The sequence below is a fragment of the Stegodyphus dumicola genome, chromosome 10 (genome assembly GCF_044657685.1).
Source record: "Stegodyphus dumicola isolate Sdum_Otavi_A_Nest chromosome 10, ASM4465768v1".
Taxonomy (NCBI): Eukaryota; Metazoa; Arthropoda; class Arachnida; order Araneae; family Eresidae; genus Stegodyphus; species Stegodyphus dumicola.
In genome coordinates this window covers 142,950,961-142,974,551 of record NC_140777.1, presented here as the reverse complement: position 1 = coordinate 142,974,551, position 23,591 = coordinate 142,950,961, and the positions used below count along the sequence as shown (strand labels likewise).

General features: G+C 31.4%; 1 protein-coding gene across 2 annotated transcripts in view; it reads right to left on the bottom strand.

The window, feature by feature from the left end:
* Positions 1 to 5,075: 5,075 nt before the first annotated feature.
* The window catches only part of LOC118199099 (E3 ubiquitin-protein ligase RNF103-like), a 36,155-nt gene continuing 17,639 nt past the window's right edge, over positions 5,076 to 23,591 (bottom strand). For both annotated transcript variants that reach the window (XM_035370889.2, XM_035370898.2), the window contains one exon: positions 5,076 to 20,588. In XM_035370889.2, coding sequence (XP_035226780.1) covers positions 18,974 to 20,588 — 1,615 coding nt within the window. In that variant the 3' untranslated portion in view covers positions 5,076 to 18,973. The remainder of the gene's footprint in view (positions 20,589 to 23,591) is intronic.

Here is a 23,591-nt window from a genome sequence, read left to right as displayed (position 1 = left end):
GTATTTGTTGGCGTAAAAGACGCACATTTTACTTCCTTGTACGAAGTAAAAAGGAAGTATTGTAATCGAGAAAAGTTTCAGGCAGCATGTTTCAACGAAAATATCCATTTAGACCGCTATCGAATGCAATTTAACGATGTTTTTGCGTGATATCTGTACGTAAGGGCAGAATAAAAGACTCTTTTCCTCCAAAAAATTTATAAAACTGCTTTAAAATTAATTCTGAAGAGAATTTTTCGTAGCGTCTGCACGAACATATGTACGTACGTACGTATCTCGCATAACTCAAAAACGAGTAGCCTCAGAACGTTGAAATTTTGTATACAAGACTGCTATAACATGTAGATGTGCACCTCGTATTTTGGTTGCAATCGGCCGCACCAAACGTATATAAATATATTTATATATATATCCACTCTGTTACCCGGCTCAGTAATCTCAGTTTCTTTACTCTTGTATGTTTGTAAATTGTACATTTTTTGCTTTAAAAATGATTGAATTATGTTGTTTTTATCTTCCGGTTAAGGTTTTTATGCCTTTAATAAATCTCTATGCAATATTTTTAGAATTATCAACAATTTTAAAGTTGTTTGAGTGTCGCTAAGCCTAATCCTTTTCTTGATGGCGGCCATTGTTTGTTTACATTTGAAACAGCAGTCTAGTGGATTTGTTGCCAATCTAGAGAAACTTAGCTTCGCAACAACAAAGATAACGCCATCATTTATTATTGCCAATTAAATCATGCTTAATCCTTTCTGTAATTTTTTCGAGGAAATAAGTGTTTAAGATTTACTTCGTAATTTTTAATACAGATATTTTGAGTTTTTATGTAATTTTGCCTTGTCGCGAAGTGAGAACTGAATTAATTGAATGAGAAATACTCAATCGTCTGCGAAAAACTGTTTCTTTTTTGTTTTGTTTGCTTAATTTATTTTATACATCGTTCTAGCTTTATTACAGTATTTGAATAGAACATGTGGCAATGATTAGACAATTCTTTAAATGATATAAATTTTGTGCATTCTGAGTTATAATATGAACGAAATATAATACTATTGAGTGAACCTAGTGCCAGAGTGTCACTATGGTAAACAAATAGAGTGAATTTTAAAGAATACATTAATTCTATTGTGGTTTATGCCCTGTCGGTGAATTAGATTTAATTCAATCCAATACGTTTAAATGAAATGCAAGAAAAAATGCGTATAATTTAATATTCCATACAAGGAAGTCATGTGGTGTACACATCAGATTTTTTTTCTTTGAAAAATGGTCTGAAAAACGGGATGCGTCTTATACATCGATACTCAGTTTTTAATTACCTTCATTTCTGGAAATATCCTCTATTATGCAATTGTTTTTTCTTGTTTCCTTGCGGAGTGTGTTAATATTACAATTACGTAGAGTTCAGTGAACGCGCTGACATCAACGATCACACTGGATGGTACAGAGGACAATTTGTTGTATGAGAACTCAGATATTGGTTTAGAAGAGGATTCAAGTGACTTTTTATATAGCTCTGGAGATGAGTGTCTGGGTTTGATGGAGAAGATTAAAAGGTGATCTTTTCCAGATAGATTGGGCATTTGAAGAAAGTATCACATTGTATTTGTATTACTTTATATTTAAAATTTTGTAAATTCATTACAATGATCAATAATATAGCTTTATCCTTCAAAAATTTGTATGAAAAAGGGGGTGCGTCTTATACGCCGGCGAATATGGTAATTACCAATATAATCGCATGTCTGACTCATGCTTATTTTACGGATTCGTGGAAATGTGCAAAACTTAAATTAACACCGAAACCTGGTAAAGCTACAATTAAGCCGGATGGGTATCGCCCCATAAGCTTACTTAATGGACTTCGTAAAATTTTCGAAAGAATTATTTATTGCAGATTGCAATCTTATTTGTTTACTTTACCTAAGGAACAGTTTGGTTTTTGAAAATATTTGGCAACCACGAAACAATTAGATTATCTGATATTGCGGGTGCACCCCTTCATAATAATAGAGATAATGTTGCTGGATATGGCGAAAGACTTCGACCGCGTCTGGAATGAGGGGCTCATATGTAAACTTATTCAATTGAATATTGACAAAGAAATTATCATCCTATTGATGTCATTCATCTCCAGCAGGAAATTCTACTAACCCAAGGAAATGACTATTCAGACATCAGACCCATTAAAACCGCGGGTCCCCCAAGGATCTTTCTTTGGCCCTATACTTTATTTGTTCTACGTCGCCAATTTCCCGAAGGAAAATCTTGACAACGAGGCTGGATCACAGATAAGTGGAAGACAGTTGTCTGGTCGTATGAATCATGATATCTCATTCATGGTGGCCCATGGTCATGTAAAGGTACGCCGTCTTCCAGGCGAACAGTTGCTCCTCTCCCTGTACAGCAGGTCATGCACAGGTTGGTGGCGACGGTATTATGCTTTGGAGGAAGCTCTCATAGCAGCTCTGGGCCCTTAATTGTGGTAGAACAAACCATGAAAGCTGTGGACTATCTGAACATAACTATGGATCAGTTGCTCCCTTACATGGCATCTGTCTTCCCAACTGGAAATGGAATCTTCCAGCAGGATAACATCCCATGTCACAAGGATTGAATTGTGTTGGAGAGGTTCGAGAAGTATAAGGATGAATTCCAATGAACGTCCTTGCCACTTAACTCGCCGAATCTTAACCCGATAGAGCACATTTGGGATATCATGGAACTGCAGCTCAGAACTCAAACATCACCATGTCAAAATATCTCCACTTTGCATACAATTATTCGGTACAACTTGTCTCCAGTCATCTAACAAGAGCTTCTGGCATCCATACCAAGGCAAGTTGCAGCTGTTTTGCAGGCCAAGGAAGGCGCAACGGTTTATTGAGTAGGTGGTCATAATGTTTTGGCTCTTTAGTGTATTGCTAGAAATTTTTAAGACTTCTCAATACAAATGATACCGCTTTTTCCTTTGTCTGCCCACTCACCATATTTGTTTAGAATTTTGTACAGATTCAACTCTTTTCTGATATTCATCCCACAGTCAACATGAGTCAGTTTGGGTTCGGATAGAAACGATATGGAAAGATATTCCTCAGGTACACATTCAAAACTTGTTTGATTCAATGCGATGATGAGTAGCTCTTATTGTAGTGAATGATGGCTTCATTAAATACTGATCTGGGGCATTTAATACTTTTATATTACTTTATAAATTTTGTTTCTTTTTATCATTACAGGCCGTACGTGGAATAAATTTCATTCAGTTTTATTGGTTTTTTTCATGTTGCAATTTTCACACATAGGATTTTTCCTAAACAGCTCGTTCATTTGACGTTCTATGAGTTATTTAAAGATGTCAGCGAGCTGTCACGAAGACTCTTTTAAAAGTGTCTCAGCCATGTAAAAAGTCGTTAGGAAAAGTAAGCAAACTAGATAATAATATTAAAGAAAATGTAAAAAGTAAATAAAAATTTAATAAAATAAATTAATCCTAAATAACGACTTAATATACTACAGCTCGTTTAATCTGAGGCTTCGGCTAAAACTGCGATTTTATTCAAAGACTGATAAGTACTTAAACTGCGCCTCGATATTTTCGTAAAGAATAAGTTCATCCTTTGACATACGAATAAAATTGAATGTGAATGTGCGTAATATGAATTAATATACTGTAAGACTAATTTGCTACTATCGATAATTATATTTCAATTTTTCAAATGTAACCAAAAAAAAAAAAAAAAAACTGACAGCTTTTTAGATTTTATATTACGCCCAAAGGAGCTCTTTTTTAACGTTTAGCGTGTTACCTTTATTTATTAAATATCATGTTCTTCACACTTAAACCATAAAATTGAATTCAACAGCAATATCACAAAACATTTAAAAGAGCATATCTTTAGAATTTCTGACATGCAGTCTCGCGCACTGGAGATTAAAAAAAAAAAAAAAAAAAAAAAAATTTTTTTTTTGTACACTGTTGCCATTCCTCGCTTCGAAATCGTTGAGTTTCTTAATCAAAAAATCATTTAATCTTTGACAAAATATGAAACAGGTAATAAAACAAATTCCAAATTTGGGCTTCCTGATACCCATATTTGGGTGGAGACACGTTATTCTAAATTTGATGGCTCTAAGTACCGTTGTTTTATCACAATGCGAGAAATATACATACATTTATGCAGATTCTTCATTATTTAATTTCTTTAAATATAATACAGGGCTCTAGTATTTGGTGGCAACAATTTAAAAAGTGACTTGCGGTTTATAGTAAATCAATGCAAAATGTCAAAAGAAATTAATAGCTCTTCTGGACAAATTGCCCCTTTGGGCTTAAAAAAAAAAAAAAAAAAAAAAAAAAAAGGAGAGAGACAGACAAAGGAAATTTTACATGAAGCTAATAACAATTTCATGACGACTGAGATGCATCAAAATCTATTTTGGCATTGATAATAAATGGTGCACCTCAGATGTTATTATATGTCAAAGGGCTAATATCAAACCTTTATCTGATCAGAACTTGTAATTTAAAATTTACGGCAAGCTACCTTCTATTTATAACGAAAATCAAAAGCAGCTATATGCTAAAATATACCTAGACTAATACCAAACACTTCCCATCCAGGACAAGCACAGGATCCAGCAACAAGGAGCTCTTTTTCTCAAAAGCAGCTAAGTTGCAGTTAAGCTTCACCTGCATTAAGTACCTCGCGTATGACTTACATTTGCATAACTTTTCGGTCTGACAGAATATCTGTGAGGTAAGCCAAAGGTGACATAACACCATTTAGCAGAATTTAAATGTATCTTATGGGTTCGTTATACTGAAACGGATTGCTACATCGAAGGTTGTACGAAAACAAGTTGACTGCATTCATACACCTAATTATTTAATTATTTTATTAAACATTTGATAACTACTTCTCGACAAGCATGATCTCGCATTAGTAAAGCTGACTTATCTTATCATAAAAGTGTTTTTTCATAATAATTATGCAAAAAGTTGAATGTGAAAACTCATTTGCTGGGGGGGGGGAAACTACTTTGTTATATATACACAAAAAAATACAATATTATTGCCTAAATTAAAACTTTAATACATTTGAATAACAAATAAAACATATAGAAAATTAACAATGCAATTGAAAAACTGTATAATTATACAATAACATAAAACAAATTCAAATACTTGATTACTTTCACTTTGGTCCATGCAAAATATATCACTTTTTTATAATTTCCTAGCAAATTGCAAAAATATAACAAAATTCTAAGCCTTTTCAATTTAATAATTTCACTTATATTTGGGAATTAACTACAATATTAATTAACCTCTTGTATATTTTGACAGAATATTATTATTACTATCAGAAACTGAAACTTAGACAACTTATATAACTAAACAGAAGTTATAATAACATTTAAAAGAAAAAACTGGAATACAAATTCAGTTGAAAGTCACAAAACATTTTATACAAATTTATGATTTCTAAGCAACAAGTTATTAAATTTAAAGCAAATTAATTATAAATCCCAAAATTCAAATTATTTTATTTATTTCCTGTCATTAGCTTAATTCTTAATTGACTAAGGACACTAAATCATACACTTATGTGATGGCCCATAAACAATATGCAGCCAGTCTTTTATGTTTCAACAATTCACACCTAAGTTAATAAAATTCATTATTACTGACTGAACTTCCAAATTTGTGCATGGCTTTATACTTCTAACAATCTTAATATATCTGCCTATGAAGATTATTTAAACTTAATATCAACAACTTTTGAAAAGAATATATTCCTAAATAGAATGGATCCTCTCTAAGAAGACCATTGATGATTTCATACAATTTCGAACATCTGGAGAAGTGGTCAACTTACCAAGGTGACTTTCAATGCAATATTTATTTACTTTGTCCAAAGTATTGGTCATTTCCAGAGGCAGTTGTCTATATAATAAGGAAGTTCATGATTTTAGTCACCATAAGAAAGTTCATCATTAGCTAAACATAACATATTGTGAGGCCCATAGCCTCAAGACACAAATTAGCCTTTGAAGGCACAGAAGTTATTCACCAAGATAACATATATAAACCTCATACAAGCCTAAATATTTAAGTAAGTTTCAGTCTGTAAGACATTTTTAATATTTGCTATTTTTAAATAACTGTTTGTTCTTTATTACTTGGGTAATACTAAAAAATATGACAAAGTTTAATATTGGACATATATGCAGTTTGCTACATATGGAAAGAATTTCTTATTTTAAATAAATTTTGTTTACAGGTCTTAAGCTAAGAATAGCATATCTCAATATTTGTTATATACAGTTTAACAGATGAAATGATTAAGAATTCAACAATGCAATGTACGAAAAAAATGCCAACGTATAGTTCTATAATTTCAAAACATATCAAATTAGAACTATGAATCATACAATCAAAAATAACATTCATATTAAAATATAATACAATGCTCATACTAGAGACATATACTTAACAATAAAATTTTACACACACATAACATTATGCACAATTAAATAATATTCCATCAATCTATGAGAGAAAAACTTATATCTGAGCAACCTCTTGCAAGAAAAATAGTAGTCAGAATGCATGAAAATATAAAATTAATAACAATAAAACATAATTATACAGTCACATGAAATCATGCCATAATAATCGAATAAAATACTGCTTATAATTCATAAGAATAAAAATTTTCTGCAGCTATTTTTTTAATTTTTCCCTTATAATTAAATCAATTTTCAACTTTGCATATTGTTAATAAATACATTTTAATAGTAAAACTACACACTTTAGTATGAATATTTTTATAACTGAATCATCATATCATTAAATTAAGGGAGGCACATATAAGCTTTCGATAAAACAACATACAACAAACTGACATGAAGCAAATGATATTTCTTCGATCCAAATGGCAAGAGAGGTGAAAAAGCTGAGAACTACTTTCAAACCATAAAAAGTGTGTTAACATAGATTTGAGATATGCAGAACTGCCAAGAGGAAAGTTCTAAAATCATTTCCAATGAAATAAAAATAAAGCGCATATTCATTCCCGTTTTGAATTTAAATTTCTAAATTAAAAGCAAATCTACACTGCACAGTCATTAATATTGATATTGTTACGAATTTGGTATTTAAAAAGCTAATGTTAGTTCAATTATAAATTAAATGGTTTTATTTCTCGAGTAGTGCAGCGCGTGATGAATATTAAAAGAAAGCTAAGCCGGAAAATTGAAAATACAAGAGCGCGTGCATTAAATAAATAAATATCTCTTTTTGATTTCGAGAAAGTACTGGAAAATTCTAGCGCGTGATTTTAAAATCTTATAAAAGGAGGAAAACATCTCAGTTTGTAGTAGTTGCTTAGTTTGTTGTTGTTTAGAAAACTGCTCTTGTTGATTGTAGCGAATTCGCGGATTAGCGTTCTTTAGCTGTTTTGAATTACGTTCTATTGGACATTTGAGTAGTTAAACGATAACTACTGTGAGATATTGTAATACTGCATGATAATTTGAGAAAATTTAAGCATTTTTGTTGTGATAATAATAAATTTTTGTTCATTTTTCCTTGGACTTGTGCATTCATTTCATAACGAACCCGTACGCATGCAACAATATATAATATTATTAAACTACTTTTGAAACATTAGAGTTTTGTCTATGTAATTTGGGGGGCTTAATATTAAAAATACTCTAAAATGAAATAGCACCACACAATACAATGGTACAGTAGAATAATATACAGTGAATCAGTTATGATGAAGACCTCCCACGACAATCCATTCTTAAATTTAACAATATTTCTGAAAATAGAGATTAAAAATTGGTTTCTAAACCTGTATATCACTTTACATTTCTTTTATAATACATAACATAGATTATGTAATAATTTATAGCATGATTCTGATGCAAAATATATTAATATTTAACTGGATCTTCTAAATTTGTATGCTTTTGGTTAATTTCATTTCATAATTTTCTTATGCTTTTACACTGCAAAAATCTTGAATGGGGCAGAAAAGCTTTTATTTTATCAAGTAATTTTAAACACAAAAATAATAACTAATGCATATACTATTGTATTCATAAACTTAATATAACATATTATTAATTGATGTTAAACAAAATTGAATACAAACATTAACTGGTTAAGCATTGCTTGAATCTTTATAAAGAGTTCTCTAAATGGCTACAGAAGATTAAGAAAATTCAGATCAAATAAAATTTAATAACAAAAAGTATGCTGAAAATCATAAAAGGCAAGGGAACCAAATTTTCACAATTTAATTTCTCTAAATTTCATTTATTGCTGGGAAATGTTTTCCTTAGCAAAAGTAAAAAATTTAAAAACAGGAGATTTGGTGGCCTGTCAGAAAATACAATGAAAAACTGCAAGTTGGCAGCTATATGTATATGAACTTAAAGCCTTAGTAAACTATAAAGAAAACTCAGAAAGAAATACGTAGTTCAGTTAGCACAGAAATCAAATCCATTTAACACATATTTTTCTTTTTTCTCAGGTATTTCTTTCAGAATTCTCACGTATTTTCTTTTTGGCACAAATAAAACAAAACAAAGACTTCTTATCTTTTCTTCTAATTTGCCATACCATGAAGAAGAAAAATCTATATTAAATGAAAATACCTGAGAATTCCTTACCACCTCCCTCCCCAACTGTTTTATGTGGACAACTATTTTTAACCAATTTGAAATGCACTTAAAAATAATATAAATGCATTTTAGGGCAGTTCTCCTAAGAAACTACACAAATATTTAAATGCAAATTTAGAAGATGCTATTTTTTGAAATGATATCATAAATCGAGTTATCACATTAATTCCAGGCACTACATTAAAACTATGATGAAGAAAGATATGTTGACTGAAATTTAAAGACAGGGAACATCTTACTTAATCAGAATTCAGTATACTCCATAATAAGTTATTGTGATTGAATGCAATATTGTTTTCTCCTTTATTCGAGTCTAATTAACCAGTTAATGTGACATAGTTAAAGTCCAATTAAAGAGGACTGTTAAGTATAAACATTCATGATACACAATCAAGATATTCCAATAAAAGGCTTAACATTGTTTATTTGAATGCTAGTTTAGCTTAAAGGATTAATTTCATTAGGAAGACCTGTTAAGAGACATCAGATTTTAATAAATGGTAAAATACTTTTTGCAATAATTTTAATAAACACAAGCATCTGCTCATTAAGGAGAATGCAAGACCCTTCTTACTGAGAGAAAAAAATGTCACTTAGATTTCCTAAGTCTAGACATATACTTGAAAACAGACAAGAAATTAAATGGAGGCAAGGTGTATTTAAGTTTTCAACTACATTAAGCATTTGAGGAAATTTTATGCAAAGCTGATCATACAAAATAAAAAATTAATATCTGCCAAAACCTTGGCATAAACTAAGTTGCATAACAGCCCTATTGGGCTAAGGCCTGCAGTGCCCGAAATCTGTTTCTTCTGCACCCCGTGGCTGCCGTGGGCTCCGGGGTGCATCAGCATATGCCCTGAACAAGTGGTCAGCTTCTCGCAGCCCAGTGTTTTGTCCTCAAGCAAACTTGGTATTCATTTTATCGACCCAAGTGATAGAAATCAATGAATGAGAGGCTGAGTTGACCTTGCCCAGCCCGGGGATCGAACCCCGGACCTGTTGTGAAACCTCGACAAAGTTATTACAAATTGCATAAAAGCAGAAATATTTAAATAACTTTTCACAGGAAGGAGCTATAAAGCAAATAGTTCAATCAAATGCTTAGCCATTAAATACAATTTTAAGGAACTAACTATTATTAAACTAAATTTTTTCTCTGAATATAGACTAATTAATTGCTAAATTATAATTAATTCTATTACTTGTTACATTTGCTCAATGTTATTTTGTTTAGCATGCATTTGCATTAAATGAGGTTTTCACGCATTTTTAATTTCTGAATTGTTTCATTTTCCACGTAAAAGTATAAAATGTTTATTGCTAAGAAAATGCTAAATATTTATCTAAATGAAAATGATGAGATTATGTTTACATTTTAAATAATACATAAATTGGAAGAGGATATATTGAATTTATCAAATTTAACACACCTAAATATATAAACCTCAAACTTTAAAAACGAAATGAAAAGAAGAAACTTTTAAACAAGCTCATGAAAGGTTATACAAGTACAAAACAAAATGCACTAAAGGGCTATAAAATTGTTACTTATACAACAAATAAATAAATTTATAAAAAAATGCAAATGTATAACAGGATTTTTAACTGTTTAACATCATTATTTTTTATTATAGAAAGACAAATAAACTATCTCTGGAAGCTCCTGCCTTTTTTAGACAAAAGTCTGATTATAATGTATGCTTGCAATAAATTTATTGCATTGGATTTGACTGTTATATCAATCTACTCCAAAGTGAATAAGAATAATGAATATTCGCTATGATAGACTAATTCAATTTCCCACCTGGAAGTACTGAGTAGCTGTAATTTTGCTCTCTTCCATGAATAGTATTAATACAAGACTGTCAATAGAGTTCTTAAAACAGATAGCAGCATACTTTGCTACACTCTATTTTCTGTTTCATGTATTCAAATTACAGACATTTTAAGATATTAAGAGCTCTCTAACAGAATTAAAATGTCTAAGATGCCTTCCAAACAACCAATTATTTTAAATGCTATTAAAAGAATTCAAAATTTGCTTACTTCAGCAGTTTAAAGTACTTATTCAACAATAAAAATGTAATGTAGTATAATCAGTACAGGAATTGAAAATCAAATATTAGCTTCAGCAAGCATATGAATACAAGATAGTCTTCTGTACCTTCCAGCATAATTAATAGAGAAAACTAAGCCTTCAGTTAATTGAAATGGCAAATATGGTTTATTTTTAAATGAAACACTGAAACATTTTATTTCTTCATTTTAATTATATTGCCATATTAGCTTTCTACAGGAATATATGATATCAAGTAAAAGCTAAGTGAACAAGTTTTCAAAATTTTAGACTTCAAAAGGCCAAAATTCACATTCTAGTTATTATTTATATTTTCTACATTGAATATTCCATACTTCAAAAATCAGTAATGCTGCAGATTCCCATATTCAAGAATTTCATAACACACACATATATATTTATATATATATAAAAAAAAAAAAAAAAAAAAAAAAAAACTTGGGATTAACAAGTTAATGTCAAGTTACATTTATTAAAAACTTTTGTTATTTGAATTTCTTAATCTTCAAGGAAAAAAAAAAAAAAAAAAAAAAATAAATTCTTGAAGTAGTTCTACTCAGTTCTTAAAAAACTGAGTAGCAAAAACAGTTTATGTATAAAGATATACATAAATAATATCAGTGATTAAATGAGATAAAGGTAATTTGAACATACTGAATGTACTCATAATGAATTTGAAATTTTCCTTATTCACGCATTTATTTCAATAATGCTAAACTTATTTATACATAATTAAACTTAATTTTTTAAAAAATCTGTTATAAGATTTCAAGGTCCCCTCCTCCCCTTAATAAACACTACATCATCATCTGGATGAGATTCAAGTGCATTTCCTTTACTTCACGCCCGTTTATTTTGCGAAAGGAATCTTCCATTTCCGACTTCCTTACCATTCTGCTGTATGAAATACTAAATACAACCAAAAACTGTTTCAACTGGATGAGTCAGTGTTTGATATTATCTTATTCACCAACTTAACAGATTAATGCTCCATCAATCAGCGTTTTCCTTCTTTAAGTACCTTGCAGATAGTTCCTTTCAAAACCATATCATCAATCTTAAATTTTTAAAATAAATTTATAGAATTTTGACCAGCATTAATAAGCATCAATTCTTTCTCCATTTTTCTGAAAATAACAACTTTAGACAAGTCTCTTTTATCTAAATGTTTGTTTTGATGCAAATTTCACAACTTTTGTAGATATATCTGAAATCGCACTTTCTACTGCTAATGGAAACAGAAAGCAGGTAAATGTTATTCATCATCCAAAATGATGATTTTCCCATCTGAAAAAGCCTTTCTTCACTGAACTCAACAGTTTAGAAATTTCTTCTCTTTGTTGTCAATACTAGAAATTTGCTTGCAATTTTAAAGCTACAATGATCATTACTTGCAAATCTTGAAACTGTATTGTTAACCCTCCATAATGATATATAGTACCTCATGTGCAAACCAAATTTCTATTCCAACATTTAAATGGCTGCCCTAACCAAGTTTATGTTGTTGCCATCTTGCCCACGAAAAACATGGAAGAATGGTTGCCACAACAGCCTCAAGGAGGTTGGACTTCTACTTTCATCCCAATTTTGAGGAAGAGCACCCCAGGAGGTGATCAGATGGTCCTCCAGCTATCTCCCCTGACACCAAACCACATGAGAGGACTTTCAGCTCGACATATATTTAGAGTGTGCCCTAGCAGCAAAGACACTATACCTTCACAAACATCTATGCTTTCTCCAGGATTTGAAGCTGGGCCCTTCAGTACCGTAGTAGGGCCCCAGGATCTGAACCTATTTCTGCATTTCCTAGCTTTTGTTGATCATGAATGAGCCTAAAATGAGGTATGCACTATATAATAAATCATAAATGATAATATAATAAATCAAAAATCCCAATTATAAATGAGGTATGCACTATAGTATCCACAGGTTAACAGGTGAGAGCAGGGTCCAGACACTCGAGTGGCTTTCATAGACTATTCGGGTAACGTGAGGATCCTGCAACTAACTTGAGTTGAACCCTCCCTGGGAGTTTACAATGATAAGACAACATAATAACAGTGCCATACTGAGGCTATAGGCATTACACATTTTTCATGTATGTTGCACAAGGGTGACATATAGGGTTATGCTACTACCCTACATGATGATTCTTTACAATATATACAAATGAATCCAGCAAATGCAAAGATTCTGCCTAATAGAACAGAAATATGTTGTCTTGCTAAGTGGTGCTTTGTCCCAGTACATAGAGCCGAGGTGACCTTTTTTTCTGAATATAATTTAATATTTTTCCAAAAATTACTCCAAAAATTAAAATGAGTAAAACCCACAATGCAGATCTTGTTCCATTGTGCACAGCTGAACTGGCCTTGCTCATAGAAATAATCCAATATTCTTTAATTGATGCTAAAAAAATTAAAAGAAATGAAAAATGTCAAATTTTACAGAAGCAACAACAAATATGTATCCCATTCCTCACAAGAATGTCAGAAGCCAACAACAAAAAATTATGAGACCCATGTAACTAGGATATGAGAATTCAGCATTTTTTAAATGTGTTCTAACATCCTTTTTACAACTTCCAATTCAAATACTATTTATGAAACAAAACCATTTCAAATAATTAAATCCTTTTTGGGTGATGCTTGGAAATTGAATACATACGTAATAATTCACAAAGCAGTTCTTTAAGCCAATGTGCATAGCTAAGTTGGCTTTATTCTTGGAAATAATTCACTTCTCTTTGAATAATGCTTAGAAAATTAAAACAAGCATTTATTTGCAAAGCCAGCTATTTGCCATCCAATTTGCCTCAATACACCAGCCAAAGTGAGTTTGTTCATAGAAATAATCTATTGTCAGCATGACCTCAGAAAACTAAAGCAAAACTATACGCAAAGCAAATCTTTGCCTTAGTGTGCATAGCCAAATTGACCCAATTCCTGGAAATAATACAAAAAGTTTGGAGTGATGTTCTAGAACCTAACACATATCCGTTTGGAAAGCAGAGCTTTTTGCCTATGCACATAGCTAAAGAGACCTTATTCCTGGAAATAACCCATTGCTCTATTTGCAAAACAGATCTTTAGTCTAGTGTTCATGTCAAAGAGACCATCTTTCTGGAAATAATCTAATGTTTGAATGATGATGAGAAAACTTAATTTAGAACTATTTGCATAGCAGATCTTTGAATCAGTGCACACAGTCAAATGGATTTTTTCCTGGAAATATTGCAAAGTTATTCACATGATTTAAAAAAAAATTAAAGTGAGAATTGTTTGCAAAGGATATCTTGCCCAAGAACACACAGTATATCTTGCCACAGAACATCTAAATACAGGTTCTTTAGATGATGGTCAGAAAACTAAAATGAGTACTGTTTCCAAAGCAGATTACCTCAGTGTACTCAACTGAGCTGATACAGTTCGTGAAAATAGTCTAACATCCTTAGCGTGGATTCCAACAAACGGCTTAGGAACTACATAATCTTCCACATAATTAAGGATAATATTGTTTTGTATACAAGTTTTCCATATTCCATGCTTTAGTGGTAATTTTGTTACAAAAATAACACAACAAACGTGAACGTTTGATAAACTGAAACCGTTTGATTGTTCATTTATGAGAGACTTCTGATTTGAGATAACTTTTAATCTTCACAGAAGAGAAGAAGTCGATGTTCAATACTGATATTTATTTAAATTTTAAAAAAATGACTGGTCATTTCCATAGATGGTATAAAAATATAAAGGGGCTAATGATATTCTGAATGATAAGAAGAGGGGAAGACCAATAAAGGTTGAAAAACCACAGATTTAAACTGTGGGTCCCAACCCACAGGGAGGTCGCGGGACCTGCAGCAGGGGGTCGCCAAAAAATTTACCAGTTTTGATATTTCTTTAAGGTATTATAATAATTTTATAATTCCGAAATATTTTTACACAATGTATCTGAAAATAGATAAAGATTTGAAAATACAGACAAAGAAGAAAGGAAAACATTCTGACGCATTCTTTTTATAACAGAAACGTTCATTTTACTTGGTTTGCATGTGACACTGTCATTTCGTCTGTTACTTATTTAAAATTTTCACATTGTTCTGTGTCTTGAAATTAGAAATTAAAGTTAATGACCTAAAACTGCAATAGTATATTACAGTGCAAGTTAAAAAACTGACAGTTTCACACGCGTATGTCAGATTTGTGCAATGCTTATGGGATTCCACAAAATTTTCGTTATTATGGGGTCCTGGGGGGTCGGGAAAAAAATCTGTGATAAAAAGGGGTCGCAAATGAAAAATGTTTAAGAAACCCTGGTTTATGGCAAAGTACTGAAGGGATATCTGCTTAAGGGGAGGATTGCTATTGTGAAGGACTTTCTAAGAGAAACTGGCTCATAAATACATGGTGAAAGCCATGAAAAAATCCATACAGCCAGCCCATTCACGGAATTCGAACCTCAGACTTAACTGCCAGTGTTCAGTGTCTTTACTGCTTGGCTGCTGGTGGACATGACATTTTTTTCAGATTCATTTACTAAATTAATTAAACATATTAAAAAATAGATATTTTTCTACTTCTCATTCATAGGAAATAACAAATGGGAAGAAGATGTTAAAAATAATCATAAATTACCTCGAACTGAAAATACTAATAACAGGTTTCATAATAAGTTGCCCCTTTTGAATCTGTAGTTGTTTTACATAGTGCAAGTTCAAGCTCAATTAAAGGAAAGGGCAGAAATACGAAATTTAAGTAAACATAATTAATATGATGCTGATTAACTGTTTTGTATATAGGATATTTAACAGCATATTAATTCAGATAATCTGAAATATAAGCTGAACTTCGTTTCACTATTATTTGAAGAATATATCTGATAATGCAATTTATATTGAACAGTATTTATTTTTGGTAGTGAAAGTATTCCATAATTATAAGAAAATTAAAATTTTAGTGTAAAATATTTCACCGGATGTACTTTAGAAAAATAAGATAGCTTACAATAAATATATAAGCATAATATATATATAAACTTATATAAGCAAAATCCAAGTAATTAAAAACATTTTACTTATTTCTAAATTTTGAAAATAATCTACTGCGTTAAAATTTACTTACCCCCCCCCCCCCCCGGGGGAAAAAAACCCTTTAAGATTTCATAATAAAATTTCGGCAATAACCTGTAAGAAAAACAGGATGCTTTTTCAATTAATTATAATTTTCAGATTTTTTGTACCATAATCACATCGAATCTTGAACTTACATTATTCTTCAAGTTTTATCTGACCGATCAAGAATTTAAATGTATTCCACATTAAATCTCTTCCATATTATGCTAAATTATACATTTTAAGTTAAGATTATTAACTACAGCTATTAAAATATTTATGTTGTAGAGTCATTAGGCTAATTGGAAACAGGAAAGACGAAAAATATGCAACTGCCTTTGCCGGGAATCGAACCACGGACCTCTGGAATACCGGCCCAATGTGCAGAACCATAACACGACGAAGGTTCGCTAGGGAAGTGGGAGAAATACCTTATAATGTTATTAAATGAATCTTTCTATTTTTGTAATTATGAACCAATTTTTAAAACAATTTTATCATTTAATAAATAGTATAATAAATGCACTGTATCATATGAATAATATAAACATGATTTTGGTTATTGATACATCTAGTTTGTTAAAATAAAACACACAAGATTTTAGTTTTGTTGCTCTTACTATTCTAAATTTATTTATGTAATTAAATTCATATATGTAAATTCTAATTGAAAATCCTATTGAAATAGCTTCATATTCAACCTTTATTTACAAAATTTTCATAAACCAAATTTAAAAAACCTTGAAATCCTTCCCCAGCGAATTTTTTTAAATACATTTTATTTACTATTTGTTAATCAGCCCAGTATCTATATTAATATTGTTATAGCTTTTGTATTTAGCTTACTATTTTTAGTAAATTGTAATTAAAATTGTTTCATTTTCGGTGCAATGAGTTTTAAGAGAAAGCTATGCTAAAAAAGTAAAAATACAGGAGCATGTGCATTTAATAAATAGATATCTCGTAATTTATATTTAAACTGAATAAATGCAATTGTGCCTTGGCTGTAACTGCAATTCTACTCTTTTGCTTTCCAAAAACCTCCAGAAAATACCAGAAGCTTCACGTTTCTCAGTTGCTTACTTATTTGTTGTTGACTGTAGCAAATTTGTGGCGAGATCAGATTAGCTTTCTCTGTGCTTTGAATTGTGTTCTATTTAACGTTTTAGTAGTTTAAAATATAATTATCGTGTAATATTGTATGAATATCTGTGAGGAAAGATTTCAGTATTTTGTTTTATTTCTTGTGATAAGAATAATTTTTACTAACTTTTATTAAGACTTGTGCATTCAACCTATTACGGACCTGTACACACGCAACAATATAATGCAGCAGGCATTATTTAATACGAGGAAAAACTCGTTAATTTTAACTGGCCATTATGGTTATCACGACCAGTTTAAATTATCGAAAATTTAGGTTAGGAAATTGGGGGGGGGATTTAACAAAACCCATATCTCTCACACTATTTGGTAGAAGGAAGGTAATAATGCAATGGCAGTAATACAGTAGAAAAATTATTAGCATTTCTCAATGAGTTGAAATTAAGAAAAATTTCAATTATAAAGATTCTGTTAGTCCTTCAACATAAAAATTTTGATTTCAGGTCACTTTGTAGCACAAACTTGACCAAATGTAGAATATGAAAGACTGCAAATAAGCAATGCAAACTTATAATTAATATATATAATGCAATTTTTAGAATTATTCGATGTTTTCATGTAATTACTCTTAATGGTATCATGCTCAGTAAGTCCACAAAAATAATGCCAGCAAGGAATTGAAAGATAATACTTCAAAATTTTGGTAGGTTTGAACAAAGGCCACAGTTCCAAATATTTCAGTTAACAAGAAATGAATTCAGGAATGCTTTCACTAATTCAAACAGCTTTACTAGTTGTTGAAGTTCAAACTAACAACAATCCACTGTATATTAAAATAATTCTAACATTTATCTATGTGATTGTTTTTAATACGTAGAAAAGAAATGCTAACAAATACATTAATTTTTCAAAGTAGATTTTGTAATTAATGATAATGCAAAAATAACTAATATTTGGGAAAAGAAATCATAAATAATTAAAGAATATATATTATATAGCATAACATATTTAATGCAACCAATTTCTTTCTAAATACTTATTATGTTATAATTTTAATTAAACCATTTAAAATTTCTGTTTGAACTTAAAAAACAATGGTGAATAAAGATTGTCTCGCACTCCGTCAGATTATTTGGCAATTTTCCATCAAAGCCATATCATTTGCCTGTACCAAGGCACTGTTACTTTGGTTTGCTTCCTGATGATAACTGTCTTTATAAATGTCGTTCGCATAATAATTTGTTTCTCATTTTTAACATTATACCAGCTTCTTATCTTACATGGTTCTTTTTTAGTGCAATGTTCATTAATTACTGTCATTTTTTATTTGTTTTGAATATTTCATTTAGTCATTTAAGAAGCAATAAATATTAATACCATTTTTTCTGTATTTGTTTTTAATGCCTGTTTCTCCTTTTTTGAAGAAGATTTCAGGCATAAAATGAAAAGATACCAAGGCAGGAGGTGAAATAACCAATAAAAATTTTAAAAAGGCAAAGAATTTGAATAAAAAAAAAAAAAAAGAAGAGCCAAAAACATCTAGTATTAAGACAAAGGCATAAGGGAAAAAATGAATCGAAATGCACAGATGCATGAAAATGCATGCTATGGCTGAAATGATGCACTGAAAATGCATGCTATGGCTTTAGCAGAAAAATACCAATTATTCAATTATGCACAATATTACTTTCTTTCATTTAATTCATATATATTTCTTTAAACAGATAATAAAATAGAATATATGAATGCTATTAACAAAAATAGTCTTAAATGATTTGGAAGTCTGTAATATTTATTACATGTAAAAACAAACAGTCTGATAACTTGTCATAAGAATCTAATTCAATTATACAAAAAAGACTTTCACAAGATGTTTATACATTACTAATATCATAATTATTTGTAAAAATATTCTGAATATATTTCAAAATAGACAAGAGGTGACATTCAACTTAATACATATTCTAGTTTAGTTATTGAAAATGTGAGTGAGGCATACGATTTTTAGCTTTGTAAGAAGGCCACCGGCAAATGGGACAACAGTGGTTATCACGTGACAACCAAGACATTATACAGTTCATGTGAAAATTGTGACCACAGGGAAGACCACAAAGGATTTCACCATATCGGTAACTCTCCAAACATATTGAACATTCTCGGAATTCCAGCATCCCTTTTGGAGCTCTGTCCGCATCAGACAATTTAGAGCATGACTTTTCAGTTATTTTTGGCGCATAAAGGCTGGAGGAAGATAGTAATGAGGAATTAGAACGTTGCAAGTGTGCCATATTTTCACCATTCATTTGGTTGTACTTTTCTTGACTAGCTACTGCATTTGTTCTCATTGCAGCATAATTTAATTCTGAATATAGATTGTCACATGATGAAGTTTGAGATTTAGGCACTAAAGTTTGATCAACTGGTTTAAAGGTAATCAAATTGGCACTTTCATCATCACTAGAACATAAAATTTCTCCTTTATTATCTTCATAAGCATCATCAGCTTCACACCAACCTTGATATTTCCAGACAGGTAAATCTTTTATATAGTCCATTGATATCACAGGTTGCAGCCACAGATTAGGTACAGCAAGCCTTTCAATTAAAAGCTCCATACCAACCTCTAAATCCATATCTTGAGAAGTAAGTGGTCTTGTCAAAGTGGCCATTGGTCGAAAGAAATATGTCATTGGAAAACCTTCTCTTGGAACAAACCACCAATTAGAAAAGAAAGCACTATTATCTTCTGCAATCCAGTTAAATTTTCTCAACAGAAAGCCGGCAATGCTCGCAAACATAACAAAGGTAACTAACAGAAAGGTATAGGAGTAGAAGTTTTTATAATCACTTCGTAAAACTGTAGCTATATATGAACCACTAACAATTCTTAAAAATTTTAATAACACATGTGTGCAAGTCAACGTAAATGGAAACTGATAGAGAGCTAAAATCGTCAACCAGAACAGGAATAATAAACAATTATATTTCACAATGCACACAACATATAACAAAAAATGCTTCCAAACTTGGCTGTACATGAAAAATAATTCAAAACTAGCAAGGGCATTGATTAACAATAATGACCACAGAAAAACATCATTAACTTCAGGCACAAAAGTTCTTAAAAACAATTCCATGCTTTTGAAGTTGTAACATTCACCATGTCGAGAACCATATACATAAGTCTTTTCAGGAGTAATCACTAAATACACAGGAAGATTATGAGAAGCTGTAAATTTTTTGTACGAACTAACTTTGGAAGTGTCAACTGTACCAAATTTTACACGTCCATTAAACTTGATAGCAAGAGAAGACAAAAACATTGGACAAGACTTCAAAATAGAGAAAAATATTAGCCTTATTTCTGAATTTTTTGTGGCATCAGAATATTTCATCCAGTTCTCTATTTCTTTTTCAGATGTGATCTCTTTAACACGAGATGCTAAGTGCTTCCGCACCCACTGAAGAACAGAAGTTGCTGTAGTATGTTGCAGATAATTATGAAAAATGACATCTTCTTTTGCTTTATATCCTTTTGGCAAAGCTAGTATAAGTCTGGGTGAAATCCATCCTTTACGAGAGCATAATCTAGGGGGGAAAAAAAAAAAATCTGCACTTAAAGAGAATTTATTGTTTTTTTATTTTTCTTATAATGGAATAACTTCAATATGAAATTTCTCATCATGGAAAGGGGGAAAAAATCAAGGTATTTTCTGATTACCTGCAACCTAGTGGCGTTTGGCACCCAAGGCATGATAAAAAACATATAGTAATACAGTACAAAGTCAGAAATCCAGACTCGTCGAGACTTCGGCAATTCCGGATTTTTCTGGATATTAGATCATCAGTTAAAATCTAGTAAGATGGCATGTAGAAATTATATCAAGGGGGGAATCAAATGTGCAATGCACACAGCCTACGAGGAAAACGTTGTTGGTTGTTTTGAGGTCTGGATTTTAGATCATTCCGGTTAATAGATGTCCGGATTTCAAACTTTGTACTGTATAATATATAGAATATACTTGTAATAAGAAGAAAATATTAAAAAAAAAAAATCTGAAAGCCTTCAGCCCAAATTATACCCAAATATTTTTTTTTAACGTTTTTGTGTATTACCTTTATGTATTAAATATCGTGTTTTGCATTTAAACCATAAAATTCAGTTCAATAGCAATATCACAAAATAATTTTTAAATGAGCATATCCTTACAATTTCCAATACACTGTCACACGCACTGAAGATAAAAATTTTTTCCCCCCGTACAGTGTTTGCCATTGCTCGCATTGAAATCGTCGATTTCAAAATAAAAACTTTGTTAAAGTTTTACAAAATATGATATAGCTAATAAAATAAATTCCAAGCCATTGTTTTATCACAATGTGAGAAACATACATAAAATTAATGCAGATTCCAGCAAGCGAAACTCTTTATCGGAAATTTTAAAGATTGCTCTTTTTAAAATTATTTTGCGATATTGCTGTTGAACTGCAATTTATGGTTTGTTTAAGTGCAAAGAACATGATCTTTATTAAATAAAAATAACACACAAAATGTTAAAAAATGCCCCTTTGGACATAATTTAAAACCTGAAACCTTTTATTTTCTTTTTTTATTATATTTTACTTTTACTTCACAATTTAGGCAGTTATTCAGACAAAGTTAATTCTTCCATATTTTCTGTAGTTCTGATATCTCTCAGCAACTATCAACTGCTTGAAATCTTGGTCATTTAAATTATATTAAAAGGGAGAAACTGAAAAGGAGATGAAAAAGGAGAAATTGATTGCTTTCATCGTATCATTACTATCAGCCTTAACAATCAAATACACAGTTTTACATCAGGTTCTTCATATTAGCATGAGCACATAATAAACTTCACCTGTCGGCAATGAAAAAGAAAAGGATAGAAACTGTATAAGTGTTAAATGTAATAAAAAAATAGGTATTAAGAGATGATTTTCATTTATCCTCTCTTACACCACAGGCCAGGAATCTCCATTTCTGATTAACTAATTAAGGCAAAGCAACTGAAGGGCTACCTGCCCTATAGGTAGTGATATCTCTGAACAAGACTTTTTTATGCAAACTGGCTCGTATCCACATCACACAAATGGAAAATGATGAAAATCAACCCTGCAGCCAGTCTGTTCACTGGGATTTGATTTCAGTTTGAACTACCACTATTAAGCTATAGGGTTCCTCACTTTGTAAATGCCACGTTACAGTTGAACATGAAGAATCTTAAGAACAAGTAAGCGAATAATCGCTTGAGTTCGTGCAACAAGAAACATCAAGATGGAAGGGTAAATAACCCTTCATTATTCATATAAGATTTAACAGAACTCCGTCTTGGAGTTTACAATAAAAGCCAACACTTGGGCTTGAACTTAAGAGGTTAAGAAGTAAACTAAAACTAATCTAAACTTAAGAGATATAGTCGAAACTATCAAGATTCTAACCAAGTTATCCCCTTAAAGCTAATTGACTGCGAAGCTATCAAGGGCCTGAATATGGTCGAGCTTAATAACACTTTTGAGAGAGAGTAGGCAAAAAGATGGAAGCGCACTAATCAGAAAACTCTGATTCTCTCTAAGTCAGCAAGTAGAACTTCGCTGTTAAATACCACTCTTCCTCATTATGTATTCAGACGTGATTCCAAAATTACGTTCTGGCCTGAAGTAGTAAGCTGAAGTTAAGAATTTGACAGGAAAGGAACTTAAAATTTAACTGTTAATAAAATTAACATAATCCTTACAAAGCGATTTTACCGCTTGCCTGCTGGTGAACTTTCTCCCACTCCTGAATCTCTATTGGCTCAATATACATTACTAGTAACACTTTTAACTTGGAGTGCTTGCAATCCTTTTGATTTGAGCAGACAAAATTTTACATTGTACACTGGTTATCATAAATTAAGGAAAAATCACAAAAATAGTGATAACTCCCTCAAATTTAAGCCACACTGTGTCAAATTTGAATATGTTGCCAAATAAGAGTAGCTGAGTAAAAGTGTGATATGCAAATTAGTAGCGCTGCTTTCGGAATACGTCATCTGCAAGGAGCATAAAAGTCCATGTTTGAGAGCAAGCCCACATATTTCACTGTGACAGTGACATCAGAAATATGAGATAGCCAATTCGTAACAATGACCTCCAGGCATCATTTGCCTGCAGAACTGCGATGGAGAGCCATTGGAAGACTAGAGGCAGGACAAAGTCAAACAGAAGTGGACAGATGGCTAAATGTGAGTCCTTCTGTGGTTCATAGACTTTAGAGGCAATTTCAAACCACAGATTCGGCATCTAGGAGGTTCAGCTAAGGACAGCCAACTGCTAGGATGAGAGTCGACGACCGATATTTCACATTATGTGCACGCAGGGAATAGAACTGCTACTTCGACTCTTCTTAGATCTTCCTTGCTGCAGCCACCGGAAGGTTCGTGTCAACGTCAACTGTGCGTAGAAGACTTCACGAAGGTGGTCTGTATGCGAGGCAACTAGCCATTTGTGTGCCGCTCACGTCACGCCATAGGAGAGACCGTTTTCAGTGGGCACGACAAATGTCCACTGGACGCCTGATCAATAGAGGGC